This window comes from Chiloscyllium plagiosum, unplaced genomic scaffold (genome assembly GCF_037043375.1).
Source record: "Chiloscyllium plagiosum isolate Xiang-an unplaced genomic scaffold, Cpla_swu_hap1 HiC_scaffold_2, whole genome shotgun sequence".
Taxonomy (NCBI): Eukaryota; Metazoa; Chordata; class Chondrichthyes; order Orectolobiformes; family Hemiscylliidae; genus Chiloscyllium; species Chiloscyllium plagiosum.
In genome coordinates this window covers 4020610-4047819 of record NW_028270140.1, presented here as the reverse complement: position 1 = coordinate 4047819, position 27210 = coordinate 4020610, and the positions used below count along the sequence as shown (strand labels likewise).

General features: G+C 41.6%; 1 protein-coding gene across 7 annotated transcripts in view; it reads right to left on the bottom strand.

Moving 5' to 3' along the window:
• kank1a (KN motif and ankyrin repeat domains 1a) overlaps positions 1-27210 on the bottom strand; it is a 255645-nt gene that overhangs the window by 47998 nt on the left and 180437 nt on the right. For all 7 annotated transcript variants that reach the window (XM_043718240.2, XM_087994305.1, XM_043718278.2 and 4 more), the window contains one exon: positions 1477-4143. In XM_043718240.2, coding sequence (XP_043574175.2) covers positions 1477-4143 — 2667 coding nt within the window. The remainder of the gene's footprint in view (positions 1-1476; positions 4144-27210) is intronic.

The window sequence follows — 27210 nt, the reverse complement described above, 5'->3', positions numbered from 1 at the left end:
GGCCACATCGGGTGCAAAGGATGCAATAGATGATATGTGTGGAGGTACAGGTGAATCTGTGGCGGATATGGAACTTCCATTTCAATTCCCCCTCCCACTCCACCAAGGATATGCAGGTCTTTGGACTCCTCCATCGTCAGACCACAGCGAAACGACGATTGGAGGAAGAACGCCTCATCTTCCGGCTAGGAACCCTCCAACCACAAGGGATGAACTCGGATTTCACCAGTTTCCTCATTTCCCCTCCCCCCAGCCTGTCTCAATCAAATCCATCAAATTCAGCACCGCCTTCCTAACCTGCAATCTTCTTCCCGACCTCTCCGCCCCCACCCCAGTCTGACCTATCACCCTCACCTTGACCTCTTTCCACCCATCACATTTCCGACGCCCCTCCCCCAAGTCCCTCCTCCCTATCTTTTATCTTAGCCTGCTGGACCAACTTTCCTCATTCCTGAAGAAGAGCTAATGCCCGAAACGTCGATTCTCCTGTTCCCTAGATGCTGCCTGACCTGCTGCGCTTTTCCAGCAACACATTTCCATCTCTACTTTTTACATTAGTCCATTGACTACATTAATCTGCAATCTCCCCAGGATGTAAATACTGAGCTATAGAAATCCAAGTCAACATTAATGTGTCACTCTGCTGAGCAATTATACGCAATAAAGTTGATGACATCCTGCCTTATTGCTCGGAGCAAAACAGTTAATACTTAATATTGATGCAAGTCCATGTAGCAGACCAGCTCATTATTTGTTTACCTTGAGTTCACTAAAATGGGTGGCAATTGTATGGTGCTTAAATCAACTTATTTAATCAAAACCAAACATTTCACAGTTCACAATTCAATGAGGAAACTTGTTACATAGCCTTTTGAGACTTTCATTAATGTTGATAAACACAGCACAACAGATCTCTTAAATAACACACTCCTCACTTCCTCCTCTTAATAACACAGTAAAGTTGCAATCAGAAGCAGGTAGTCCACAAAAAAATAACATTGAGCTCCTATGTCTCCAAATAACTGGCTTAAATGTTCTATTGTCTGTACTTCAAAACGTTCAGCAGTCAAGCTTTGGTTCAGATATCTTTCAATGTTAAATGAAGTTTATACAGAATTGCAACTCATTTCAGGATAAAGAATATTACTAGTTTTGGCAAAAGAATTTTAAGGCCTTTTGAATCTCACAGTTTAAATAAAATACATGATCCAAAACATGTGTTGAATAGATTCACAGGGCTATGACAAGTTTTGTCATCACAGATCAAAGGGGAAGCTGGCTCGGTGATGAAAATTCAATCAGGTAAGAACATATACAAACTGACTTAATTGTACTCAAAGTTAATTTCCAAATATGATGGAAAAAGGTTTAAGCTAAAGACAGTCCAAGTTTGAAAACCTTTACAATTAGTCAGAATGAGGAAACACATTAAAATACTGCTCTCAATTACAAAGCTCTATCTCTATTGTGACTAACCTGTCATCACAGTGTCCACACAAGGATTGACGATGTCACTGTTCTTTATTTCCTCAGTGTTCCCATGTTTCATGACAGAATTTATTGAGGTCAACGTGTTGATAAGCTGGGAGTTGAGAGATCCAATCTGTGAGTGGGGCTGCCCAAATGCATCAGCCAGCTCGGTGTAATTTTCAGCCAGTAACATCTGCTGCTCCTGTAACAACCTTTGCACACGCTCAACATAGTGGTTTAATGTGGAATCGGTCTCTGGATCAGCCTCTTGGTTTTTTGTCGCAAACACGGCCTCATTTCCAACACCGATACTTTTTGTGTTTGGTGTCACAAGTTGATGATTAATTGTACCACAACCAATATTTCTGGTCTTCAAACCAACAAGATAGTTCTCATTTATGTTTAATTGGCCAACTCCAAAATCTTTTGTCTTAACAGATGACTTCTCCAAATCAATATCATAAGTGGCTGTTGTACCTACACCAATGGAGCGCGTCTTAAGAGTTCCATTAACGTCTTTCACCCTACCATCTCCCACAGCTACAGTTCTTGTTTCAATGGCTATAGTGTTGGTTTCTTTATTATAATTGCTCACAAGTGTATTAGTCATAGAGTCTGTAAATGTTACTAGCTCAGTATTTGTGAACTGATTCAATCTATACATGTCTGTGTGTGTGTGTTGGGTTGCAGTTTCAGGTCTTGCAAATACAGCTTTATCAGTTGCATAAATGTGGATAGTGTTCGTACTGGAGGAGATTAGTTCTTTTGGTTGACAAACAATAACATCCACTGAACAATCACCACAGCCAACTGATTTAAATTCCTTGGTTTGAAGAACTTTCTCCCTCATCTCAATAAGATCTTGATCCTGAATGCACCCTTCTGTGTTTGTAGCTACATCTGAGAAATTTTTCTCCGTCCCACAATCCACAGTTTTATCACACATTACAACGTGATGACCGACACACATATCCTGCAACTCCACCTTCTCGTGTACAACCCAACAGTTCAATGGTATATCTGGCCCCACAGCAACATCTTGGAGATCTGGTTTACAAGTGACTCCCATGCTGTGGGTTTGCTGTCGAGTGCCTACACAAGCATCACAATTGCTGATATGGTCACCAACCATTTGGTTTCTCGTTTGTACTACTGCTTGTACTGATGCAGTGGAGACCAGTGGTTGTACCATGACATATTTATCTGTCTTTTTCCTTGATCCAGCAACCTGCAGCTCTAATTTCAGTTTACTCATCTCCACTTCATGTGTAGCTTCTTTTAATTGCACCTCCAGCCTATAAATCTTCTCTTTTAGCGCATCGATGGTCTGCTGTTGTAGTTCAATTTCCATCTCTGCTTCTGTAGTGACACCTAGCAGAATCTCAGTGACCCCAACACAGGCATCTGTATGTTTGACAGTTGGCCCCACTGCTACATCTTTGAGAAGTTTTGCAGATCGATTGTAAACCACAATTTCATTCATATTCACATCTGCTCCAGAAGCTATGGACCTGTATTCTTTCATCTTTACCAACGGTTCTGCGCACATTTTATTGCTGCTTAGTTTCTCATCACTACTGTCCTGAATCTTCTTTTCAAGCGCTTGCATTTCTGCAGTCAGTTGCCTGAACTCTTCCATTCTCAGGGAACTCTGCTCTAAACTTTCCATTTCATCCTCTGAGTCAATGTGGAGTTCTCCCCCCTGCTTAGTCTGGAGTAATTGTTCAAAACGATCTGCATTTCCTGCACTGTAGGATCGCTTTCGGAACCCACATGCAGTATTCTGATTTGAAGTCTTTTGGTTTTTCAGCTGCGCAGTCAATTGCCTGCGTTCTTCTTGTAATACTGAAATTTTTACCTGTAAAATCGGAATTGTTTTCACCTGCTCCTCAAGCTCTTTCAGTCGTCGCAATGCAACCACCATTTGTTCCCTGATGTGCTGAAGATGCATTGGGGTGATGTTAGTGACTGGTGTTGTGATACCTGAACTTAATGGACTGTGACGGATGGAACTGCCCATCGATGAAATAAAATAAGGATTGTAATCCCCATTTGCTTGGAAACCGTTCTGAACTTGCTGAGAATTTGGAGATACTTGATTGGGTCCACTGGATCCCGTAAATGAAGCTAAAGAGCTGGTGGAGCCCATTCCTCCAAAACTTGCAAACCTCGGTCGGCGGGCATCTCCGATGGATGACTGCATGATCAATCGCTCTTGTTCCAACCTTCGACGAGTCTCCATCAGAGTTTTCTCAACATGGAAGTTGTGTGCAGTTGGTTTTGGTGAGGGTGGCGGTAACAGCTTATTTTCCTGAACAGTTAAAAATGCCGGTGTTGCCTCAATACCACCAGTTCTTGTTTGAGGAGTGTGTTGGCTTCTTGCTCCAATAAATAAAGATGGTGACAATTTGCTGTCTTCACTGTTGGAGGAGGACAGGGACTCTGTTGAGGTCCATCCACTGACCTGATCTCCAATGTTTCTAAGGTTTGCGGGTGTTTTAGCCACTTTGGGCTTCCTTTGGATATTCAGTTTCTTTATGGTGTTTCCTCTTTGTATATCATCAACATATTTTAAAAAATCCAGGTCAATTTGAAAACCATAAGGTGTCTCCACAGAATATGGAGATTGTGGATCCTTTCCATCTTCTCCATTTAAAGATTCTTCTCCTTTCTCTGTCGGAAAAAAGAAATAAAACTTTAATTACAAGTTTGCCAACATGAAGCTACATTTTAGAAAGTCATTTTACTTTGCTTTATGTTTCCTTTAAATTATCGCTCAGAACAATCCTAATCAAGGAAGGTGAACACAAAGTATAGATCTGATCGCCAGCCACATGCAGCCTTGCTTTTAAGGTTCTGTGAGAATTTTGCAAGGATAGCAGAAGATGAGTTTTAATAATTAGTTTACTACGAAATATCAGATGTCGTGGATTAAAAAAAACCACTTCTACGGATACCTTTATTAGCAGCAAGTTATAGCACACAGAACTGAACTTGATGCAAACTTCAGACGCACAAATTCTTTGGAGACTAACTTGTGCATTAATCAGATGACCACATGCACTGAATGCAAAATTCCTCTGGGGGGACAGAAAGGGTATATACACAAGTTGCTCATCCTAAAAAAAAAACAGAACACTACTGCCTTCAGTTTTTCCTTTCCCTCTAAAAGAGGACGGAGGCGGCTTCACATTTTACTAACGTAAAGACGTTTTAAAGAAATCATCTGCCCTCCTGTGTTTTTAACAACTGTTTTGCTGGCTGCAGTACAATCTCAATCAGATTTCACTCCAGAGCAAACTCACTAAAAGTATGCAGTCCAACCAGTTTCCGATACAGTCTGAAATTCCACAGCCAGGAGAGGAACTGCCTAATCAAATATCAGGGTAAAAACATCACGATAAACTCTAGTATAAAGTTATCCACCCAAACTAATTATTGCACATTATTGAATACTCTTATATGGCATAAAAGGCAGCTGCTGTTTCAGACTCAATAACTGTTCAAGGTTGGCCTATACTGCTAAACAGGAAAGGGAGAATTCCATTACTTACAACTGCAAACAAGCAACTGTGAAGAAACACGATCCAGCATCTGATATGGTAGCCAAGTTTATAGCAGACAGATCTAAGTTCTCCCGTCTTCTCCTTCCACCCCCCCACCAACCCCCTCCCACCCCCACACACACCCCTGCAGCCAACTTGCAAGAAATAAAGTTGTCTTGCTTAGAAAGAGGGCTTCGTACACTTTCGGAAAATTTCACTTCAGCCGAGTGAGCTGTCAACTCAAGTCCTGCCTGTTCAAACTCATGCTGTGCCCTATAAGGGAAAATTTCAGTATTACTGTAAACTTAGCCAAGTACAGCACACCGTAGCATAGGCTGAACTAACACCAATCAAATCTCTGTTTTTCAGAATATCCCCAGTTCTCCCACCTGCTGGTGAATACTGTCTTTTTGAATCGAAACAGAGCTTCTTCTGTTCATTCAAACTGAAACAGAAAAATAGCAGAACAGATTCTACAATATAAAATTGCCAGACTGGAAATAAAAATCATTAAAAACTTACATTGGAAAAAGAATGTTTTTATATTATATTTATATTAAACTATAAACTTCAGTCGAATCTAAAAACTAACCATTACCATTCAAAATACTACATTGAAAAAAATTCATGCAAAGTCTGAAATGCTTTAAATATTTGTCGAGGCTTCTTTGGAAACGAAAGCCATAATTTTAATTTCAAGGCAAGAATCACAACATGGGAGCTAAAGCAAGTGATGATTTCACTTCCCAGACTTCAGCTGAAGACCTGAGGTGGCATTTCAGGTGAGGACATCACCACCAGAGTCAGGTGAGGTTTCAAATCCAGGAATAGGGAAAATTCCAGAGTTGGGGGCGTGACCAAGAAATCCATTGATTAAAAGACCGCACCCCCCACCCGAGGACTCCAGTAGTAAGGACGCTTTGTGCTGACAGTTTTCACTGACAAGTTAAAGACTGTGAGACCCACAATTCAAATGAGGTGTATACTCTCAATTCCTCATCAGTCATGACTTGTCCATTTAAATCGAAGTCCTAATTCACTACAGTAAGTGGGGGGGGGGGGGGGGGGTTCAAATTAAGACACCCATCTGAACTAATAGACCAAACCATTCTAAGACACATGGGTACATTAATGTGAAGGGGTATGTGATATGTCTGAACACAGTCAGAAACCTCTGTGTAGTGTTAAATCCGCCACCCACACCATTTCTGATGAGAAGGGAAGGTCACATTGACCAAAAATCAGCTTTTATAAATAGATTCAGAAAAGCAGCAACCATATCACATCTTATTCACAAAATGCCTTTAAATGTAACAATAGGTCATGGACAGTAACTGTCAATCAGTATTGTTGCTGTGTTTAAAGGCTTTCTTTGCACATTGATTGTTGCACTGTACACCATCAGGGCCCTGAAAATGGGATTCTTTTTTCTATTCTTTGGGATGCATTCCTGCAATTAGAAAATAGTTGGGAAATCTGGGACAAAACCTTTAAATCAGCTTCTTAAAAAGAAAAGTAACAAAACTTAAACACGTATTTATATATCACCTCTCAAGAGATGTCACCATTTTGTAACTAATATTTAAAATGTCATTGCCATGATGATATACACCACAGCAATCAATCCGTAAATAAGGTCCTAAGACACAATGAGACGGTTGACAGATCTTGTGGTGGGAGAGCATTTTGGTGATAGTGACTACAACTGCCTCACATTCTACATAGCTATGGAGAAGGAGAGAAGCAGGCACAATGGGCAGATATTTAATTGGGGAAAAGGAAACTATGATGCTATCAGACGTGAGTTGGGAAGCATGGACTGGGAGCAATTGTTCCATGGAAAAGGCACTATATACATGTGGAGACTGTTTAAGGAACAGTTGTTGCGAGCGATGCATAAATGTGTTCCTCTGAGACAGGCAAGAAGGGGTAAGATAAAGGAACCTTGGATGACGAGAGCGGAGGAGCTTCTCGTCAAAAGAAAGAAGGCAGCTTACGTAAGGTGGAGGAAGCTAGGGTCTTGCTCAGCTCTAGAGGATTACAGGCAGGCGAGGAAGGAGCTCAAAAATGGTCTGAGGAGAGCCAGGAGGGGGCACGAGAAAGGCTTGGCAGGAAGGATTAGGGAGAATCCAAAGGTATTTTACACGTATGAGAGGAATAAGAGAATGATCAAAGAAAGAGTAGGGCTGATCAGGGATAGCATAGGGAACTTGTGTGTAGAGTCTGAGGTGGTAGGGGAAGCCCTAAATGAGTTTTTTGCTCCTGTCTTTACTAAAGAAAAGGACCTTGTAGTGAATGAAACCATTGAGGAGCAGGTAAGCATGCTGGAACGGATGGAGATTGAGGAAGGTGATGTGCTGAAAATTTTGACAAACATTAAGATTGACAAGTCGCCAGGGCCAGACCAGATTTGTCCTCGGCTGCTTTGGGAAGCGAGAAATGTGATTGCTTCGCCGCTTGCGAAGATCTTTGCATCGTCACTCTCCACCGGAGTCGTACCTGAGGACTGGAGGGAGGCAAATGTAATTCCTCTCTTCAAGAAAGGAAATAGGGAAATCCCCAGCAATTACAGACCAGTCAGTCTGTCATCTGCAAGGTGTTAGAAAGGATTCTGAGGGATAGGATTTATGACCATCTGGAAGAGCATGGCTTGATTAAATGCAGTCAGCACGGCTTTGAGAGGGGCAGGTCATGCCTCACAAATCTTATTGAGTTCTTTGAGGATGTTACTAGACAGGTTGATGAGGGTCGAGCAGTGGATGTGGTGTATATGGAATTCAGCAAGGCATTTGATAAGGTTCCCCATGGTAGGCTCGTTCAGAAAGTCAGGAGAAATGGGATACAGGGAAATTTAGCTGTCTGGATACAGAATTGGCTGATTGACAGAAGACAGCGAGTGGTAGTGGAAGGAAAGTACTCTGCCTGGAAGTCAGTGGTGAGTCGTGTTCCACAGGGCTCTGTTCTTGGGCCTCTACTCTTTGTAATTTTTATTAATGACTTGGATGAGATGATTGAAGGATGGGTTAGCAAGTTTACAGACGACACAAAGGTCGGAGGTGTCGTTGACAGTATAGAGGGCTGTTGTAGGCTGCAGCGGGACATTGACAGGATGCAGAGATGGGCTGAGAGGTGGCAGATGCAGTTCAACCTGGATAAATGTGAAGTGATGCATTTTGGAAGGTAGAACTTGAAAGTTGAGTACAGGATTAAGGATAGGATTCTTGGCAGTGTGGAGGAACAGAGGGATCTTGGTGTGCAGGTACATAGATCCCTTAAAATGGCAACCCCAGTAGACAGGGTTGTTAAGAAAGCATATAGTGTTTTGGCTTTCATTAACAGGGGGATTGAGTTTAAGAGTCGTGAGATCTTGTTGCAGCTCTACAAAACCTTGGTTAGACTGCACTTGGAATACTGCGTCCAGTTCTGGTCACCCTATTATAGGAAAGATGTGGATGCTTTGGAGAGGGTTCAGAGGAGGTTTACCAGGATGCTGCCTGGACTGGAGGGCTTATCTTATGAAGAGAGGTTGACTGAGCTCGGACTTTTTTTATTGAAGAAAGAAGAAAGAGAGGGGACCTAATTGAGGTGTACAAGATAATGAGAGGCATAGATAGAGTTGATAACCAGAAACTTTTTCCCAGGGCAGAAACTGTTAACACGAAGGGTCATACTTTTAAGTTGTTTGGCGGAAAGTATAGAGGGGATGTCAGAGGCGGGTTCTTTACGCAGAGAGTTGCGAGAGCATGGAATGCATTGCCAGCAGCAGTTGTGGAAGTGAGGTCATTGGGGATATTTAAGAGACTACTGGACATGCATATAGTCACAGAAATTTGAGGGTTCGTACATTAGATTTACCTTACATGAGGATCAATGGTCGGCACAACATTGTGGGCTGAAGGGCCTGTTCTGTGCTGTACTGTTCTACGTTCTGTGTTCTACAACCACAGGCAGAATGGGTTCCATTCTGGAAACCATTTACAAGTCGATTTGTACAATTGAGAACACAACGCAAGACAATATAAAGCAGGCAATTGTAAGTACAGGAACAGTTCTTTAAAATTACATCTCAGTATGGGATCACATTTGCAAGTATAAGATTTTTAAAGTCAGATATTCATAGTTACAGGCCCCTTGTGGTTTCTTTTGGTGGGGTTGGGCGGGGGGTCGGGGGTTATGAATAATGGGGAAAGATTGGGGAAAAAAATGAGAGATAGAACATTGGCTCAGCTCAAAATAATGAGCAGCCTCAAGAATTGATGAACCTCAGATATCTAAATGATTAAAAACAAAAGCAAGCATGGAATCATTTACAGTCATGCTGCAACCATGGTATAATATATAATGCGATACAAGGATTCTATGCTAAATGTAGAACAATGCTGTTCTAAAAATACACCATCATGCATGCTGCCTTGTACTGACCAGTACTGCTGAGTGGCCAACAGTTCCACTGGCACATTGTGCACACATCTGGATACAATAACTGGTTTTCATGCTAACATTTGCCTGATATATAATCATACTCATGTGCTTACATCCCTAAATACTGCTCAATTGGAAGCATTTGGCAGTGATTCTCTTATTTCTGGTCCATGGATCTAAACAATGTTCACTTGACATACTAAATGAAACACCACGATCTATGCAGGAAAAAGTAGACCCAACCAACAAACTTAGTACAGATGAGAAAATCACCGGTACAGTTCCAATACATTTTAGATAGATGTGATCAAATATTAGGATTTGAGCTTATTTTATAAACATTATCTATAATTTAAAACTTCAACTGCTACGAGAAATAATGCAAAATAGAACCCATCCAAAGGGAACTGTCACAAAATATTTGCATTTGTACACAAAGCTCAGCTTAAACGGAAATGAAAGATGCTTGCTGTCACCTCTGTAAATAGGCTTGAGCAATGCAGTTAGAACATAGAACAATACAGCGCAGAACAAGCCCTTCGGCCTTCGATGTTATGCCGACCTGTGAACTAACCTAAGCCCATCCCCCACACTATCCCATCATCATCCATGTGCTTATCCAAGGATTGTTTAAATGCCCTTAATGTGGCTGAGTTAAGTACGTTGGCAGGTAGGGCATTCCACACCCTTACCACTGTGTGTAAAATACCTGCCTCGACATCTGTCTTAAATCTATCACCCCTCAATTTGCAGCTGTGCCCCTCGTAGAAGCTGACGTCATCATCCTCGGAAAAAGGCTCTCACTGTCCACCCTATCGAATCCTCTGATCATCTTGTATGTCTCTATCAAATCCCCTCTTAGCCTTCTTCTTTCCAATGAGAACAGACCCAAGTCTCTCAGCCTTTCCTCATAAGACCTTCCCTCCAGACCAGGGAGCATCCTGGTATATCTCCTCCGCACCTTTTCCAATGCTTCCACATCCTTCCTGTAATGGGGCAACCAGAACTGTAGACAATATTTCAAGTGAGGCCACACTATAAGTTTGTATAGTTGCAGCATGACATCATGGCTCCGGAACTCAATCCCTCTACCAATAAAACTTAACACACCGTATGCCTTCTTAACTATCAACCTGGGTGGCAACTTTCAGGGATCTATGTACATGGACACCAAGATCCCTCTGCACATCCACACTACCAAAAATCTTTCCATTGACCCAGTACTCTGCCTTCCTGTTATTCTTCCCAAAGTGCATCACCTCACATTTAGCTGCATTGAACTCCATTTGCCACCTCTCAGCCAAATTCTGCAATTTATCCAAGTCACTCTGCAAATGCAACATTCTTCCAAACAGTCCACCATTCCACCAACTTTACTATCATTTGCAAACTTAGTAACCCATTCACCCATGCCCATGTCAAAGTCATTTATAAAAAATAACAGCAGCAATGGTCCCAAAACAGATCCTTGTGACATACCATTAAGTAACCGGACTCCAGACTGAATATTTTCCATCAACTGTACCAGTTTCAAATCCAAATTGCTAAATCATCCTCAATCCCATGCCTCTGCATTTTTTCCAATAGCCAACCTTATCAAAGGCTTTCCTGAAGTCCATGAATACCATGTCAACTGCCCAACCATCATCTACATGCTTGGTCACCTTCTCAAAACACTCATGACCTGCCCTTGATGAAACCATGTTGACTATCTCCAGTCAAGTTGTTGCTTGCTAGATGATTATAAATCCTACCTCTGAAAATCCTTTCCAAAACTTTTCCGACAACAGATGTATGGCTCACCTGGTCTATAATTACCTGGTTCATCTCTACTGCCCTTCTTGAACAAGGGCACAACATTTACAATCCCCCAATCCTCTGGTACTAAACCTGTAGACAATGATGACTCAAAGATCAAAGCCAAAGGCTCCGCCATATCCTCCCTAGCTTCCCAGGAAATCCTCGGATAAATCCCACCTGGCCCAGGGGACCTATCTACTTGCACACATTCTAGAATTGATAACACCTCCTCCTTAGTAACCTCAATCCTTTCTAGTCTACTAGCCCGTATCTCAGTCATCTTCTCTACAATACTCTCCTTTTCCTGAGTGAAAACAGATGACAAATATTCAGTTATCACCTCTCCGATTTCCACAGGGTCCACATTCAACTTCTCATTTCTGTTTTTGACTGGCCCTATTCCTACCCTAGTCATCCTTTTATTCCTTGCATACCTCTTGAAAGTTTTAGGATTCTCCTTTATCCTACCTGCTAAAGACTGCTCACGTCCCCTCCTTGCTGTTTTTAACTCTTCAAATCCTTCCTAGGAAATCTGTAACTCTCCATCGCCTCATCTAAACCATCTCATCTCAACGTCACATAAGCCTTCCTCTTCCGCTTTACAAGAGATACAATTTCTTTAGTAAACCATGGTTCCATTACCTTCTCACTTCCTCCCTACCTGACAGGGACATACCTATCACAGATATGCAATATCTGTTCCTTAAACCAACTCCATATTGATTGTCCCCATCCCCTGCATTTTGCTACCCCATTCTATACCTTTTAAATCTTGCCTACTCGCATTATAATTGCCTTTTCCCCATCTATAGCTCTTGCCCTGTGGCACGTACCTATCCCTCTCCATTGCTAAACTAAACGTAAATGAATTATGGTCACTCTCTCCCATGTGCTCACCTAACACTAAATTAAACACCTGACCTGGTTCATTACCCAGCACCAGATCCAGTGTGGGCTCCCCTCTTGTCGGCCCTTCGACATACTGTGTCAGGAAACCCTCCTGCACACATTGGACAAAAACTGATCCATCCGACGTATTAGAGTTATAGGATTTCCAGTCAACGTTGGGGAAGTTAAAGTCCCCCATAATGACCACCCTGTTACTTTCACTCCTGCCCAGAATTGTTTGGCCAATCCTCTCATCCACATCCCTGGAACTTTGCAGAGACCTATAAAAAACTCCCAGGTGTGACCTCTCCTCTCTTGTTTCTAACCTCAGCCCATACCACCTCAGTAGATGAGTCCTTGTCAAAAGTTCTTTCAGTCACCGTTATATTGTCCTTGACTAACAAAGCCACACCTCGCCCTCTTTTCCGCCTTCCCCGATTTTAATGAAAGATCTAAACCCTAGAACCTGCAACATCCATTCCTGACCCTGCTTTATCCATGTCTCCAAAATGGCCACAACATCGAAGTCCCAGGTACCTATCCATGCTGCAAGCTCACCTACCTTATTTTGGATACTTCTGGCGTTGAAGTAGACACACTTCAAACCAGCTTGCTGTCTGCCAGCACATTCCTGTGGCTGTGAAATCCTGTCCATGTCCTCCCTACTCTCATCCTCCTGTGTACCGCAACTGCACCACAGGTTCACAGTTCATGTGAAGTCCCATAATTCTTAGCTATGATATTTTTATGGGTTAGTTCGGTTGTAAGGAAATAAAACACTTCTTCCCCATCCTGAGAACCTGCTTCCTCTATGAAGCTTCAACATTGTCTGTTTTCATGATATCTGTAGCTTTTAGCAAACTTAAATGTCAAGAACTCACCTGTGCAAAGTAGGAATCTAATTCCAACATACCATGCTAAAGAAAGTCACCCAGGTATGTCCTGTACACAAAAATCAGGACAATTACTACCCTATCAGTATATTCTTGATCACAGCCTCCTCACTGATACTCAATTTGGGTCACTCAGCTCATTACACACTTAGTTCAAACATGGATAAAAGAAAGAGCTGAATTCTAGAGATTAGGTGGCATTGATAATAGAAATAGAACATTACAGCGCAGTACAGGCCCTTCGGCCCTCGATGTTGCGCCACCCTTCTTTCTAATCTGAAACCCATCCCACCTACACTATTCCATGTATGTCCATATGCCTGTCCAATGACGACTTAAATTCACCTAAACTTGACAAATCTACTACCGTTGCAGGCAAAGCATTCCATACCCTTGCTACTCTCTGACATCCTTGACAGCAAAGCCATTTTTGACAGTGCAGTGCAGCACCAAAGGAGCACTGGCAAAATTGGAGTCAACAGGAATCAGAGGGAAAACTCTTCCTTGGCTCGAGTCACGTTTAGTATTAAAAAAAATGGTTGTATTGTTGAAGGTCAGTCATCTCAGCTTTTAATGATATCACTTCACTTGTTCCTCAGGGTAGTGTCCTAGGTACAACCATCTTCAGCTGCTGCATCAATGATTCATTCATAAGATCAGATGATTACATAATGTTCAACACCATTTCCAAATCCACAACAGTGAAACAGACAATGTCCAAATGCAAGAAGACCTGGACAAGACTCAGGTTTGAGCTGACAAGTGACAATAACATTCATACCACACGACGAGCACCCACGGGAGAATCTAAATGCTGACCACTGACATTCAATGGTATTTTCCATCACTGAATCCCCAACAACGTAAGGGTTAGCATTGACCAGAAACTCAGCTGAACTCATGACGCTAATACTGTGGTTATAGAAGCACATCAGAGGCTAGAAAATCCCACTCCAAGTAATTCATCACCGAACTCCCAAAGGCAGGCCACCAGCCTGGATGGGTGCAGTTTCAATACTCAAGAAGCTTGACACCATCCAGGACAAAACAGTCCACTTGATTGGCATCACATTCTCAAACAGCCTCTGTCTCCATCCAACACAGACATTCAAAGCTCCTTGGACTGTATTTTTAACTTATGGCCATGATCATACCGAAGGTTATAGGAACATCATCATCAAGCCACTCACAATCCTAATTTAGAAACATATCTCCATTCCTCTGTCAAAATCCTGGAATTCCCTCCCTAAAGGCATTGTGGATCAACCTGTAACATTGAATCAAGGAAGCAGTTCACTACCCCGTTTGAAGGGTAATTAGATCTGGGAGATGAATGGTAGCCCAGCCACAATTTAAGTAAACCAGCTTCCTTTAACTTGACAATTCATGCCTCATTTTCAGATTTACAAAGATCCAAATTAAGCCACCTGTACCATTGCGATTGAACTAACAATATCGGTTATAACAGCTGTACACAGGTAATGTGAAAAATCACCTTGAATACTGTAACTTGCACAAAACATAAATGCAAAAGCTTTCAATCCAAATAGGTTTTCAAATGCTTTGAATTTCAATTTCTCACTTTGGAACATTCGATATTAGAATCAGGTTACAATCTAGCCATACAGACCTTGGATGAGTGCTGGGTTTGTGTTGAGCTCATTCATCTTCATCCCCTCCTCCCTGACCTATCACCTTCATCCCCTCCCCCACTCATCTATTGTACTCCATGCTACTTTCTCCCCAACCCCATCCTCCTCTAGCTTATCTCTCCACCCTTCAGACACTCTGCCCTTATTCCTGATGAAGGGCTTTTGCCTGAAATGTCGATTTTACTGCTGCTCGGATGCTGCCTGAACTGCTGTGCTCTTCCAGCACCACTAATCCTAAATCTGGTTTCCAGCATCTGCAGTCATTGTTTTTACCTCATTCATCTCTGTGCCTACCATCGTGCATCACAATTGGCTTCAGTGTCAACAAGAGGCCGAGGGCGGGGCCACCAATTACTGTTTACCGGGAGAAAGTGAGGACTGTAGATGCTGGAGATCAGAGTCAAAGAGTGTGGTGCTGGTAAAGCACAGCCAGTCAGGCAGCATCTGAGGAGCAGGAGAATCGACATTGAGCATAATGTCTTCATCAGGAAGGACACGGTGATAATGGTATAGGGGTGAGCATAGCTGCCTTCCAAGCAGTTGACCTGGGTTCAATTCCCAGCCATCGCACAATTACTATCTGCCATCCAGTTCTGCCCACTATGGTTGGGAAGTCAGGTGTAGACTCTCATATTTTTTAACCCACCATTCTCTTCCTCCCAACTGAGTGAAAATAACTGGTGGGTGAGTAGAAGGTCAGTACTTGCACAGAAACAACTGTCATGTATTTGGTCTTCTGAGAGCACTAATTTGGCATGTGAAAACCAGCTTGACATCTCACACTGTTCCCAAATGTTGAAGTAAACAGCAGCACTTGGCCTCCATTTAATGGACTGGTATCTTGACTCTCTGTTGTCCCAAGTAACTGCGTTGAAGATCCACGCAATACTCGATACAAATCGAACCATAAAACATATTCCATGGTGTCCATTATGCATCTTCAGTCACTAAATCTTATATTAATGACGATTGCAGTTGCAAACTCTCACAGGCTTGACAACAGCAGAACAGCTAGTTTGTCCATGTGCCTGTCTTAGTTCATTGCCATGAGGCCACAATAAATCAAATTCTGCTTTTACTACACACGATTCTGGGATTGCATTGGCAATTCTGTCCATTTTCCTGGGAACATTTCCCACAACAGCCATGACTATTCAGCTGCGAAAGATCCAAAATGGTTAATTAAAAAAAACTGAATGAACATTTCAGAAGGATTGCATCAACTTGCAATTGCAAACCAAAGTGCACATTCACGATTTTTGCAGATTTTCTAATTCTGATAGAAGCTCTTTGGCAAAGGCTTAGAGCAGATGATGAAATATTGCCACAGACGCAATTATGACTTTTACAGTGAACACTGTTCTATACTATTTCAGGAATAGCGTTCACTGGTAAAATTAACTCAATACCAGGTTTCTTTAAATACACTGAAGGTCTGTTTTGTTAGTGAAGTACAAACAGATTCAGGCAGGATGCTAATGTCCTTCCAAATGGCAAAAATCAATATTGGTTTTGAAAGGCTGCTTGGTAGATTTTAAACTTTGTAGCTCTGAACACACACCAACACATTACAAAAATAAGTAAAGACAAAGTTTAGCTTTCTTTACTTTTAAGAAACTCTCCAGCAAAAAAGCATTTTGCATTACTTTTTAACCATGAAGAAAGTATCTGAAATGCTGTTGCATTGCAGAGAATTTTCAAAGTCCATTACTGGTCACCATATCCCAAAACAAAACAGGATTCAATTTTTGAGGGTGAATAATGTATACTGTATGTAACACATTAAAATCATGCAAATGCACATGACAACCTGAGGTAAAGCATGTGTTGCCCCTGCTTATATTACATACTTATGAACTAAGTATGTCACATTGGAAGGTGGAAAGATGAGTTTTATAGTAACTATTGGTAAGCAGTCTGCTTACCAATAGTTACTATAAAACACATCTTTCCACCTTCCAATGTGACATACTTAGTTCATTTTTCCTTCTAATTTTAGAGTCATAGAGATGTACAGCACGGAAACAGACCCTCCAGTCCAACTCGTCCATACCGACCAGATATCCCAACCCAATCTAGTCCCACCTGCCAGCACCTGGCCCATATTATCAGCCGTTTCCAAAACGGTCAGTCTTTTAAAATTTTGCAAATCAGTAGACTTAACCCGTTCCTGCTACCAATTTAAGATCTCTCCACTTTTGCCATCTTATCTTTGCAGCAAGCCCACAGGGAAGTGACTGCCAAGTGGTATTATCACTGTCCAGAGGCCCAGGTAATGTTCTGGGGACTCAGGTTCAAATCTGGAATGGCAGATGTTAGAAAATGAATTCAATAAAAATCTGGAATTAAGATTGTAATGATGACCATGAAACCATTATCGATTGCTGGAAAAACCCATTTGGTCCTCTACTGCCCTTTAGGGAAGGAAATCAGACAACCTTATCTCATCTGGCCTACATGGGATTCCAGACCTACAGCGATATGGGTTGACTCTTAACTACCCTCTGAGCAATCAGGGGTGGGCAATAAATGCTGGTCTAGCTAGTGATGCCCTCATCCCATGAATGAATATGAAAAATCACATAAGCCCTTGCTTCTACGATGGGATCTTCTGTCTGTTTTTACTTCAGCTTTGAGATGGTCTGTTTACAAATTAAGCCTGGCATAAGGCCTCCCCTGCTTCTCTCCCTGAACCTGTCCCTAGTTCTATTGCAGAACGAAATCTCTTTTTTCAGAAGTGATCGCAGTAATGCCATAACATGCAACTTAAAAACTAAAGGTGCAGACTTTGTCGAATTGTTGAAGTTAAGGGACCACAAACAGTCAGAACAATGAAGTGTGGAGGAAGAAGAAAACCTACCACAACAGTCTGAACCCAGTAAACTGGATGCTCATGATGGGGATGGAGTGGTGCAACGGTCAACTGACCTAAAAGGGTGAATGCTGAGAAATACCTTAAGCAGGACCCACTATGGTGTTAAATGGGCTTGGTGGGAAAAGAGCTTTGGATCATAAAGGAGGACAACCGACCATCTAGGTCTTGGATTAGGGCATCATTTGAATAAACTGTGTTCAATTATATTTAGATTAGATTAGAATACCTACAGCATGGAAACAGGCCCTTCGGCCCAACAAGTCCACACTGACCCTCCGAAGAATAACCCATCCAGACCCATTTCCCTCTGACTAATGCACCTCACACCATGGGCAATTTAGCATAGTCAATTCACCTGACCTGCACATCTTTGGACTGTGGGAGGAAACAGGAGCACCCAGATGAAACCCACGCAGAAAAAGGGAGAATGTGCAAACTCCACACAGACAGTCACCCAAGGCTGGAATCGAACCTGGGTCCCTGGCGCTGAGAGGCAGCAGTACCAACCCCTGAGCCACCGTGCCGCCCCTGTACATAAATGGATCCATCTGATTTTGTGCTAACCCCAGCTCAACAAGACAATCGTGACAGAAAGTCACCTTGTCTACCACCTTGATGAGATACAAACAGTGAGTTCTGACAAATGCTATTAGATGAGCATTGGTTACAACTTATAGAACTCAATCTGGCTTAGATCCAACAGAGTATAAAACCATCTCCACAATTATAACTTAAGAAATTGCTACATTTCCAGTGTTAAACCATCTTGTTTATCACCTGTAGGTCATTCACCTACAATGGAGCAAGCATTGGAGATTGTTGATGTGGTTCCTCAGAGAAACGGAGCCTTTACGAGAGCACATCATCATAGGGACTCATGCACCATGCACCTACTCAAATATTTACACCTTGGCCAGACCAGTTCAAAAGGCGATTGGGTTCACCTGGTGATTCACACAATTCAGAAAAGTGAGGACCAAGTGTTGACTGGTGTTGAATGGGGTAACAGTGCTGAAAGGGTTGATGTTGGAAACAGCATTGAGTTCCTCACAAGCTAATGTCATATAATCTTGGATATGGCAAATAGGGACAACAGCTCTGGCTACAGATGGGTCATCAATGTCTCCCAATACTCTTAACAACAATAGCTAGCTAATGTAGTTTGCAATTTCCAGCATAATTAAGACAAGAGGCTTTTCTTGTTAAGATCCACTAGTGGAAGGGCCCTGTTGTGGTGCAGAGGTATTTTCCCTACCCTTGGATTGGAAGACCCAGGTTCAAGTCATGCCTGCTCTAGAGGTGTGTAATTAACGTCTCTGAACAGGTTGTCAAGGAAAATAGGTTAAATTGAAAAGAGAGACTCACTAGTGATTGCTCCTGTACCACTGTGACCCAGATAGGCACTTAGACCCAGTCAAGAAATGGCTTGGTGGCAGCACGGTTCCATTCCCAACAGCAGGCACTATAGTGCAGAGTCTGTGATGGAGAGTATTACACTTCCCAACCTCTTCTCAGCTGGGCATGGATACTGTATGTCATGGTCTTCAGTGTAAAGGAGAATCATTGAGCAGTATTTGAGAATGTGTATTGCACTGACAGGTAAGGATTCATGAAGAAAGGCAAGTTGGGAGGAGAAAAAACTGGAGTAGGTAGCTAAGAAGTCACAAAGGTGGGATCTGAGAGAGGATAAATGGGAATATTAGAGATATCAATCTGAAACAACTGTCAGAGTCAAACTTCAGGAGGTGTATCCTGTAAAACAACATGACATGATCCAATAAAAGTTACAAAAATAAAAGAAGCCACATGTTCGTGGCACCCATGATAATGAACAAGAACATACATCATACACATGGTGGCCACAAATTAACACAGGAAAAGGAGGGCATTGGAACGTGACTTATAAAGCCAAAACAGTGTCAGGTATAATGCAGAATACATTCTATCATTTCTCAGGAACATCAGAATGAATATGTGCTTGTTTTGTGAATTGCAATTATTACTTTATTCTCGTGCCTACTTTGATCTCACATATTGGTGGGAAAAATATCTCTCCTTTCCAAACCTTATTGTTTGGGTCATGACCTCGCTAACTCTGAAGTGTGTATATCAATAACTGTAAGTATCACAAGCCCCTACCCAACTGTCACTGAAGTCCCAGTCTTGTCCATCTCCCTTATAAAGTCAATGATTTAAACAACTTGCTTTACACACTCCATTCTGAAACTACATTGTCCATATTGGTATGAAATTGAAGATGTGTACTGTACCTTAAAGAGAGTGCGAATGCTGTTTTGCACTGAGAGCTTACAAGCACCTGTCATATGACTAGCTAGCAGTCTCAGAGTGTACCAAAAAATTGAAAATATTTATCATTTGGTTGTGAAATAGATACCGGAGTTGGTTGCTGTTTTGATAACAATTTGAATTTAGCCAAACAGTTTATACTCCAGGATACTAAAATCCAATTTATTGTTTTTGTCAACCTCGAACCAATGAGACAATCCAACGTTTGGGGTGTAAAAACAAAAGCAGGCATTTTAAAAGTCAGACAGAGAGTAAACTGCCATCAACAAAGACCGCCAAACCCTCCCTATCAAAAGACATCTTTTTCATATGAAACATCTTTGCAGGAAAAGACAGAAGACAACCCAGGGAGATCTCCAATCAAAAGGAGGAGGACATCAGAGACAACAGCCGCTGTGTGGTTTTGAAATTAAGTTGATATAATTTTAATACGGGCTTTTATTGGAATAGTATACTGTTATAGAGCTGGAGGCAGATAACAAGCAGTTAAAATAAAGGGGGGCTTAGAGTTGTGAATAGTTTTGTTTAATGTTCACTTTCAGAGTTAAAGAATAAATTGCTATTATTATCTTTAAATAGTGGAATTTGGGAATTCTCAGTCACTCATATTTTAACAGATTAGGAGGAGAGGTGAGCTCTTCTTGGTGATTGGTTTAATTAGCAGAGGGGTTCACCACCATGTCGTAACAATATACTATCCTGCATCCTATTATTTATGGTTTCACTGGTCTGCACTACTTTGGGGTTCCTATTGTTTGTTTATTTATTTACTTATTTTATTGTTTTTTCACGACCTTGCCATCTCCAACAACCCGCCAACCTCCGGCTCAGTAACTGCTCCCTGACCAACCCTGTTCTTTTGTCTCCAGCCTCCACTGCACCTTTTCTCAACTTGGTACAAATACTTTCCCTAGTCTTAGAGAATGCTCTACAATTCTCACCTTCAAAAGGATGAATGGAAAGGCAGACTGCTCTGCCCAAGACCACAAGAAACTAGAGAGAGTTGCGAACATAGCCCAGTCCATCAAGTAAACCAGCCTTCCTTCCATTAACTCCGTCTACACTTCCTACTGCCTCGGGAAAACAAGGAACAAAGACCTCTCCCACCCGGTGTTACTCTCTTCCATTGTGCAGAAGATATAAAAGTTTGAAAGCTCATATCAACAGATTAAAGAACAACTTCTTCCCCACTTGTATCAGACTTATTAACAGATCCCTCATATATTAGTGTTGATCTTTCTCTGCACCTTCTCTGTAGCTAACACTATATTCTGAATTCTGTTCTATTATCCTGAAGAACTGTGTAGGGTATGATTTGACTGGTTAGCACGGAAACCAATACTTCTCACTGTATCTCGGTACACATGATAATAAATCAAATCAAAGTTTTAAATCATTCTCATAACCCGTCTCTTCAATGAACTTCTATGATCTCCTTCTGGTTTACTTTCATTATGCCACTGTGAAACATCCTAGAGCATGTTTCCATGCATTAAAACTTGTTTTTATTAAATATAAGTTGAATTGTTCTCATGGAAATGCTGATAAAGCAATGCTGTGACCAAGGGCAGAAATTGTAGTTCAAGCTGTGATACTTCCCTTACTCGTGAAAATTGATCAGAAACTTGCACGGTCTTCACAAGTTAGTGAAAAAAAGATTAACATTTTAAAAACACACGTGGCCAGGTTGGTCTGAATAGTAAACTATTTCGGAGACAACCAGATAGGGAATAACTGCTGGGGTGGTAACACATTTTTTTTTGACGCACACTGCTCAAGATCAAGAAATTGATCTTTCCAGTTCATTCACTTCCCTCTACCATAATCACCACCAGCACCTCCTCAGACATTAAACCAAATAATGGCAAAATTCTGCAGATTTTAGAAATCGGAAACAAAGAACAATACAGCATGTGCCAAATCATGATGAGTTTCTGAACTAAAAACCTTTTGTTATCCAAATCCCTCTATTCCCTGCTTATTCCACTATCACAGAAAATGCTTGAGAAACTCAGCAGGTCTGGCAGCATTTGTGGAGAGAGAAATGGAGTTAACGTTTTGAGTCTGATATGACTTCTTCAGGACTACAGGGTTTTTTAAATACTTTTGGCAGAGACAGAGGAAGAGCAAGAGGCCGGTGGTATAGGCCCAGTGCAAAAGACAAACGGGTTGCTAATTGTGGAGCCAGAAAAGTAATGTAAAAATGGTGTAAATTAAGGTGTGACGATAGAAGTGGTCCAATTCTTTCCCCAAGCGTAAAGTAAACAAGACACATGGATGTTGGGGGGTGTGGGAGAGAGAATGTATGAAAAACGGAGAACAGACATAATGCTGTCAGCCTCTGAAGCGATGGATTTCAATATTGAGACCTCGAGACTGTAAAGAGCCCTCAGTGGGAAATGAGGTGCTGTTTCTTGAGCTTGCATTGTGCTTCATTGGAACATTGCAGCAAGCCCAGGGCAGAAATATTATAGGAGAGCAAGGAGGAGGGGGAAGAGAGGTTATTGAAATGACAAGCAACTGGGAGGTTGGGGTCATTCCTACAGACAGAGCAAAAATGTTCCACAAAGTGATCATCCAGTCTGCCTTTGGTCTCGTCAATGTAAAGGAGGTCCGTTGTGAGCAGTGAGTGCAGTCAACTCGATTAAAACGGATTCTCCTGGAAGGTAGGTTTGGGGCCTTAGACAGTGACGAGGGAGAAGGTGAATGGGCACTTGTTACACCTTCTGTGATTGCATGGGAAGATGCTGGGCAGAGTGATGAAGTGATAAGAATGATAGGGAGTGGGTTAGGGTGTCACAGAGGGAACAGCCCCTGGAGAATGTTAATATTGGAGGGGAGGAGAAGATGTGCTGAGTTGTAGCAATCAAAAGAAAGTGGTGTTCATTCAAAAATTAAAGAAAACACTTTTTAAAAAAAATCAGTTATAAGTTACTTTAAATGTTAAGGCATTAATAAAAAGAGACATTACTACCCCCAGAGCACCAGTGGACAGATCTCAAAATAGCACAAGGCAAAACTAAACACAAAATCATTCAGTAGCAAGTTAGAAGAACTCTTCCATTGGCCACAAGCTACAGAAGCTTGAACATGCGCACCAACAGGTTCAAGACCAGCTTTTTCCCAGCTGTTATTAGACTGACAAATGGACTCTCTAACCTCAAATAATGCTGATCTTGCTAACGTTGATGTTGCTCTGTGCACCTCCTCTGTGCTTCGTTCAAAGCACCCTATCTCTAGGTCCTTATTTGCTATGATCTGCCAGTACTGCTCACAAAACAAAGCTTTTCACTGTACTTAGGTACATGTGACTACAATAAATCAAATCAAATCAAATCAAACCAACAGAGCAGGACAAAACCAGGCAGCAAATGAACTTGAGGAAGAGAAACATATGTAAATATCTATAACAATACAATTCTGAATTTGTAGGCTGCAAGGATTTAAGTAACACAAATGATCATATTCTGTAAACAGTTTAAATTCTGAGTGGTTGAAACTAATATTGGGTAGTCACACCAATTGGGTACCAAGGAATGTAACTGTCCCTTTCGCACCAAGCACATTTCTTATCTTGTTAGGTTCAATGATAAAGAAAACCATTTGGGTATAACATGTGCTTCTGATTCGTTATTGTTCGTTGTGCCCTGCTGCCAGGAGATCAATTTCACCCCAAGGAGCCACATTAAAGAAAGAAAAGTATTTAAAATAAAACAGAAAGGTAAAAGCAGTAATGACATTATTTGCTCCAAGGGTAGGAAACATTCATCGATTTGTTTCTAAAACAGAAGATTTCAAAACAACTTGAAGGGGCACCAAGAACATGGTCTATCATAACGTCATATAGCGCAGACACAGACCCTTCTGTCCAACCAGTCTATGCCCTCCATGCTCCCAAACCAAAACTTGTCCAAATTGCCTGGTTTTGGCCCATATGCCTCCAAGTATAAAGTGAGGACTGGAGACTCTGGAGATCAGAGTCGGGAATGTGGGGCTGGAAAAGCACAACAGGCCAGGCAGCATCTGAGGAGCAGGAAAATCGACGTTTCAGACATAAACCCTTCATCAGGAATGAGGCTTATGCCTGAAACGTTGATTCTCCTGCTCCTTGGATGCTGCTTTTCCAGCACCACACTCTTGACCAATATTCCTCCAAATCTTTCCTATCCGTGTACTTACCCAAATGTCTTTTAAATGTTGTAATTATACCTGTACCCACTATTTCCTCTGGCAGCTCATTGCACATACAGATCACTCTGTGTAAAAGAGTTGCCCCTTTTGCACTTAAATTTTTCTCCTCGCATTAAAAATATTCTCCCTACATTTGAACTCCCATACCCCAAGGAACAGACCCTTGTTATTCACCTTATCTGTACCCCGCATGATCTTATAAACCTCTAAAAGGTCATCCCTCAACCTCCTACAGTAACCAGCCTAAATCAAGCCCTCCATTCCTGACAATATCATGGTAAATCGTTTCTGAACCCAGCATTTTAAATGAGGTGTTTAATACATTTATATTATCCCAAAGTACTGTACAGTCCATCAAACTTTAAAGTTTTTTCTGAAGCATTCTCCTGGAATGGAGAATGATTTGATTCCATTCTGGATTTGTTGATTTATTTTCCTTTGCAGATGACACTAAGTTCGGTGGAGTTGTGGATAGTGACGAAGGATGTTGTAGGTTACAGAGAGACATAGATAAGATGCAAAGCTGGGCTGAGAGGTGGCAAATGGAGTTTAATGTGGACAAGTGTGAGGTGATTCAGTTTGGTCGGAGTAACCAGAATGCAAAGTACTGGGCTAATGGCAAGATTCTTGGTAGTGTAGATGAGCAGAGAGATCTTGGTGTCCAGGTACACAAATCCTTGAAAGTTGCCACCCAGGTTGACAGGGTTGTTGAGATTAGATTAGATTACTTACAGTGTGGAAACAGGCCCTTCAGCCAAACAAGTCCATACCGACCCGCCGAAGAGCAACCCACCCAGACCCATGCCCCTACATTTACCCCTTCACCTAACACTACGGGCAATTTAGCATGGCCAATTCTCTTAACCTGCACATCTTTAGACTGTGGGAGGAAACTGGACCACCCAGAGGAAACCCATGCAGACACTGGGAGAATGTTGCCCGAGGCAGGATTTGAACCTGGGTCCCTGGCGCTGTGAGGCAACAGTGCTAACTACTGTGCCACCGTGCCGCCTGGTTAAGAAGGCATACAGTGTTTTAGCTTTTATTAATGGAGGGATCGAGTTCTGGAAACATGAGGTTATGCTGCAGCTGTACAAAACTCTGGTGCGGCCGCACTTGGAGTATTGTGTACAGTTCTGGTCACCACATTATAAGAAGGATGTGGAAGCTTTGGAAAGGGTGCAGAGAAGATTTACTAGGATGTTGCCTGGTATAGAGGGAAGGTCTTACAAGGAAAGAGGGACTTGAGGCTGTTTTTGTTAGAGAGAAGAAGGTTGAGAGGTGACTGAATAGAGACACATAAGATAATCAGAGGGTTAGATAGGGTGGACAGCGAGAGCCTTTTTCCAAGAATGGTGATAGCGAGCATGAGGGGGCATAGCTTTAAATTTTGGGGTGATAGATATAGGAGAGATGTCAGAGGTAGTTTCTTTACTCAGAGTAGTAAGGGTATGGAATGCTTTTCCTGCAACGGTAGTAGATTCGCCACCTTTAAGTACATTTAAGTCATTATTAGACAAGCATATGGACGTACATGGAAAAGTGTAGGTTAGATGGGCTTCAGATTGGTATGACAGGTCAGGGCAACATCGAGGGCCGAAGGGCCTGTACTGCGCTGTAATGTTCTATGTTCTAACAATGATCTGCAATGTTAGCTTGAATCTTGTACTCAAGCTCTTTGGGTGGATGTTGGTCCACAACCTTTTCATCAGTAAAGTCTTGAATCTGGATCAATAATGGGCTGAACAATTACATTTTTTGAAAATATAGATCATCTCTAAAATTACAGAATAATAAACCATATCTGAAGCTGTTGTCAAATAGTGCATAACATTTTGTTACAATTGGATCGAGTTCTTTTTAAAAATATAGACTAGCTTTAAAGTAAGAAAATTCTTCTCTTGCACAATGGCACATTGAAACAATCTTAAAAAAAGGTCATTCATGAGATGTAGGCCTCACTGGCTAGTCAAGTATTTATTGCCGAGAGAGGATTTCAGAGTCCAATTCAATCACGTTGCTGTGGGTATGGAGTATATGTAGGTCAGACCAGTAAGGATAGTAAATTTCCTTTCTTAAACAACATGAACCAGATGACCTTTTAAACAACAAAAAAGTTATTACACGACCAGCGTTTTATTCAAGATATTGCAATTAATTCAATTTTCACCATCTTCCAATGGTGTGATTCAAATCCCTGTCCACAAAACATTAGACTGTGATTCTGGCTTATTATCCAGTGTTGTCATCACCTTCCCAAATTGTCAATGAAGTATCTTAGACAAGACTGATTAAATATTTCAAAAATACCTGGCTTGCACTTGGATTCACCATTTTGACTATTCAAAGCAAGATACAAAACCAGGCAAGGAGACTTCCTTGATTTACCCTCATCAGTTGGAAAAGTGATTTTACATCCTCTTCAGCACACAGCCATACCTCATTCTAATTAAAACATACATCATAAATTTATCAGAGGTAAGAAGGAACCAATTATGAAATGAGGCACAATTTTATTAATTGTTAACATTCAGAAAGATAAAGTTGCAATATAAAACACACTCAGATGTCGGTATAAAGTTAGAAAGTGGGGAGTATCCAGTATAAAAAGGAAGCTAGAAGAAAATGCAGTTTAAAGCTTTCAGGGTGCTCCTGAAGCATTAGGTTTGAAACTGAGATTGACAGTATGTGCATAAATGTGTTTGAGAGTCTGCATGACAAAGAGAAAGAGAGGAGAGAGAGAGAGAGAGAGAGAGAGAGAGAGAGAGAGAGAGAGAGAGAGACAGACAGAGAGAGAGAGAGAGAGAGAGAGAGAGAGAGAGAGAGAGAGAGAGAGAGAGAAAGAGACAGAGTCCATTTGAGAGACAGACACACAGAGAAAGAGGAACTGTGTGCAAAATGTGTGTGCACGTGAGAGGGAGAGAGGAGTGCGCACGTGTGGCAGAAAGAGAGCACTTTTCTGACAAAGTGAGAATGAGCACGCAAGTGTGCAAGAGTGTTTAAAAAAGAATGAGAGAAAGAGAACAGATTAGATATTTGTTTGATGAATGAAATTTTGGAACCTAATTACGCACTCGTCTTGGTACAATGAATGAATAACTTTTAAATTTTTAAAATCTAAATCTATTTATTCCAGTTTGCTGAGATTTACATGAAATCCTCTAAAT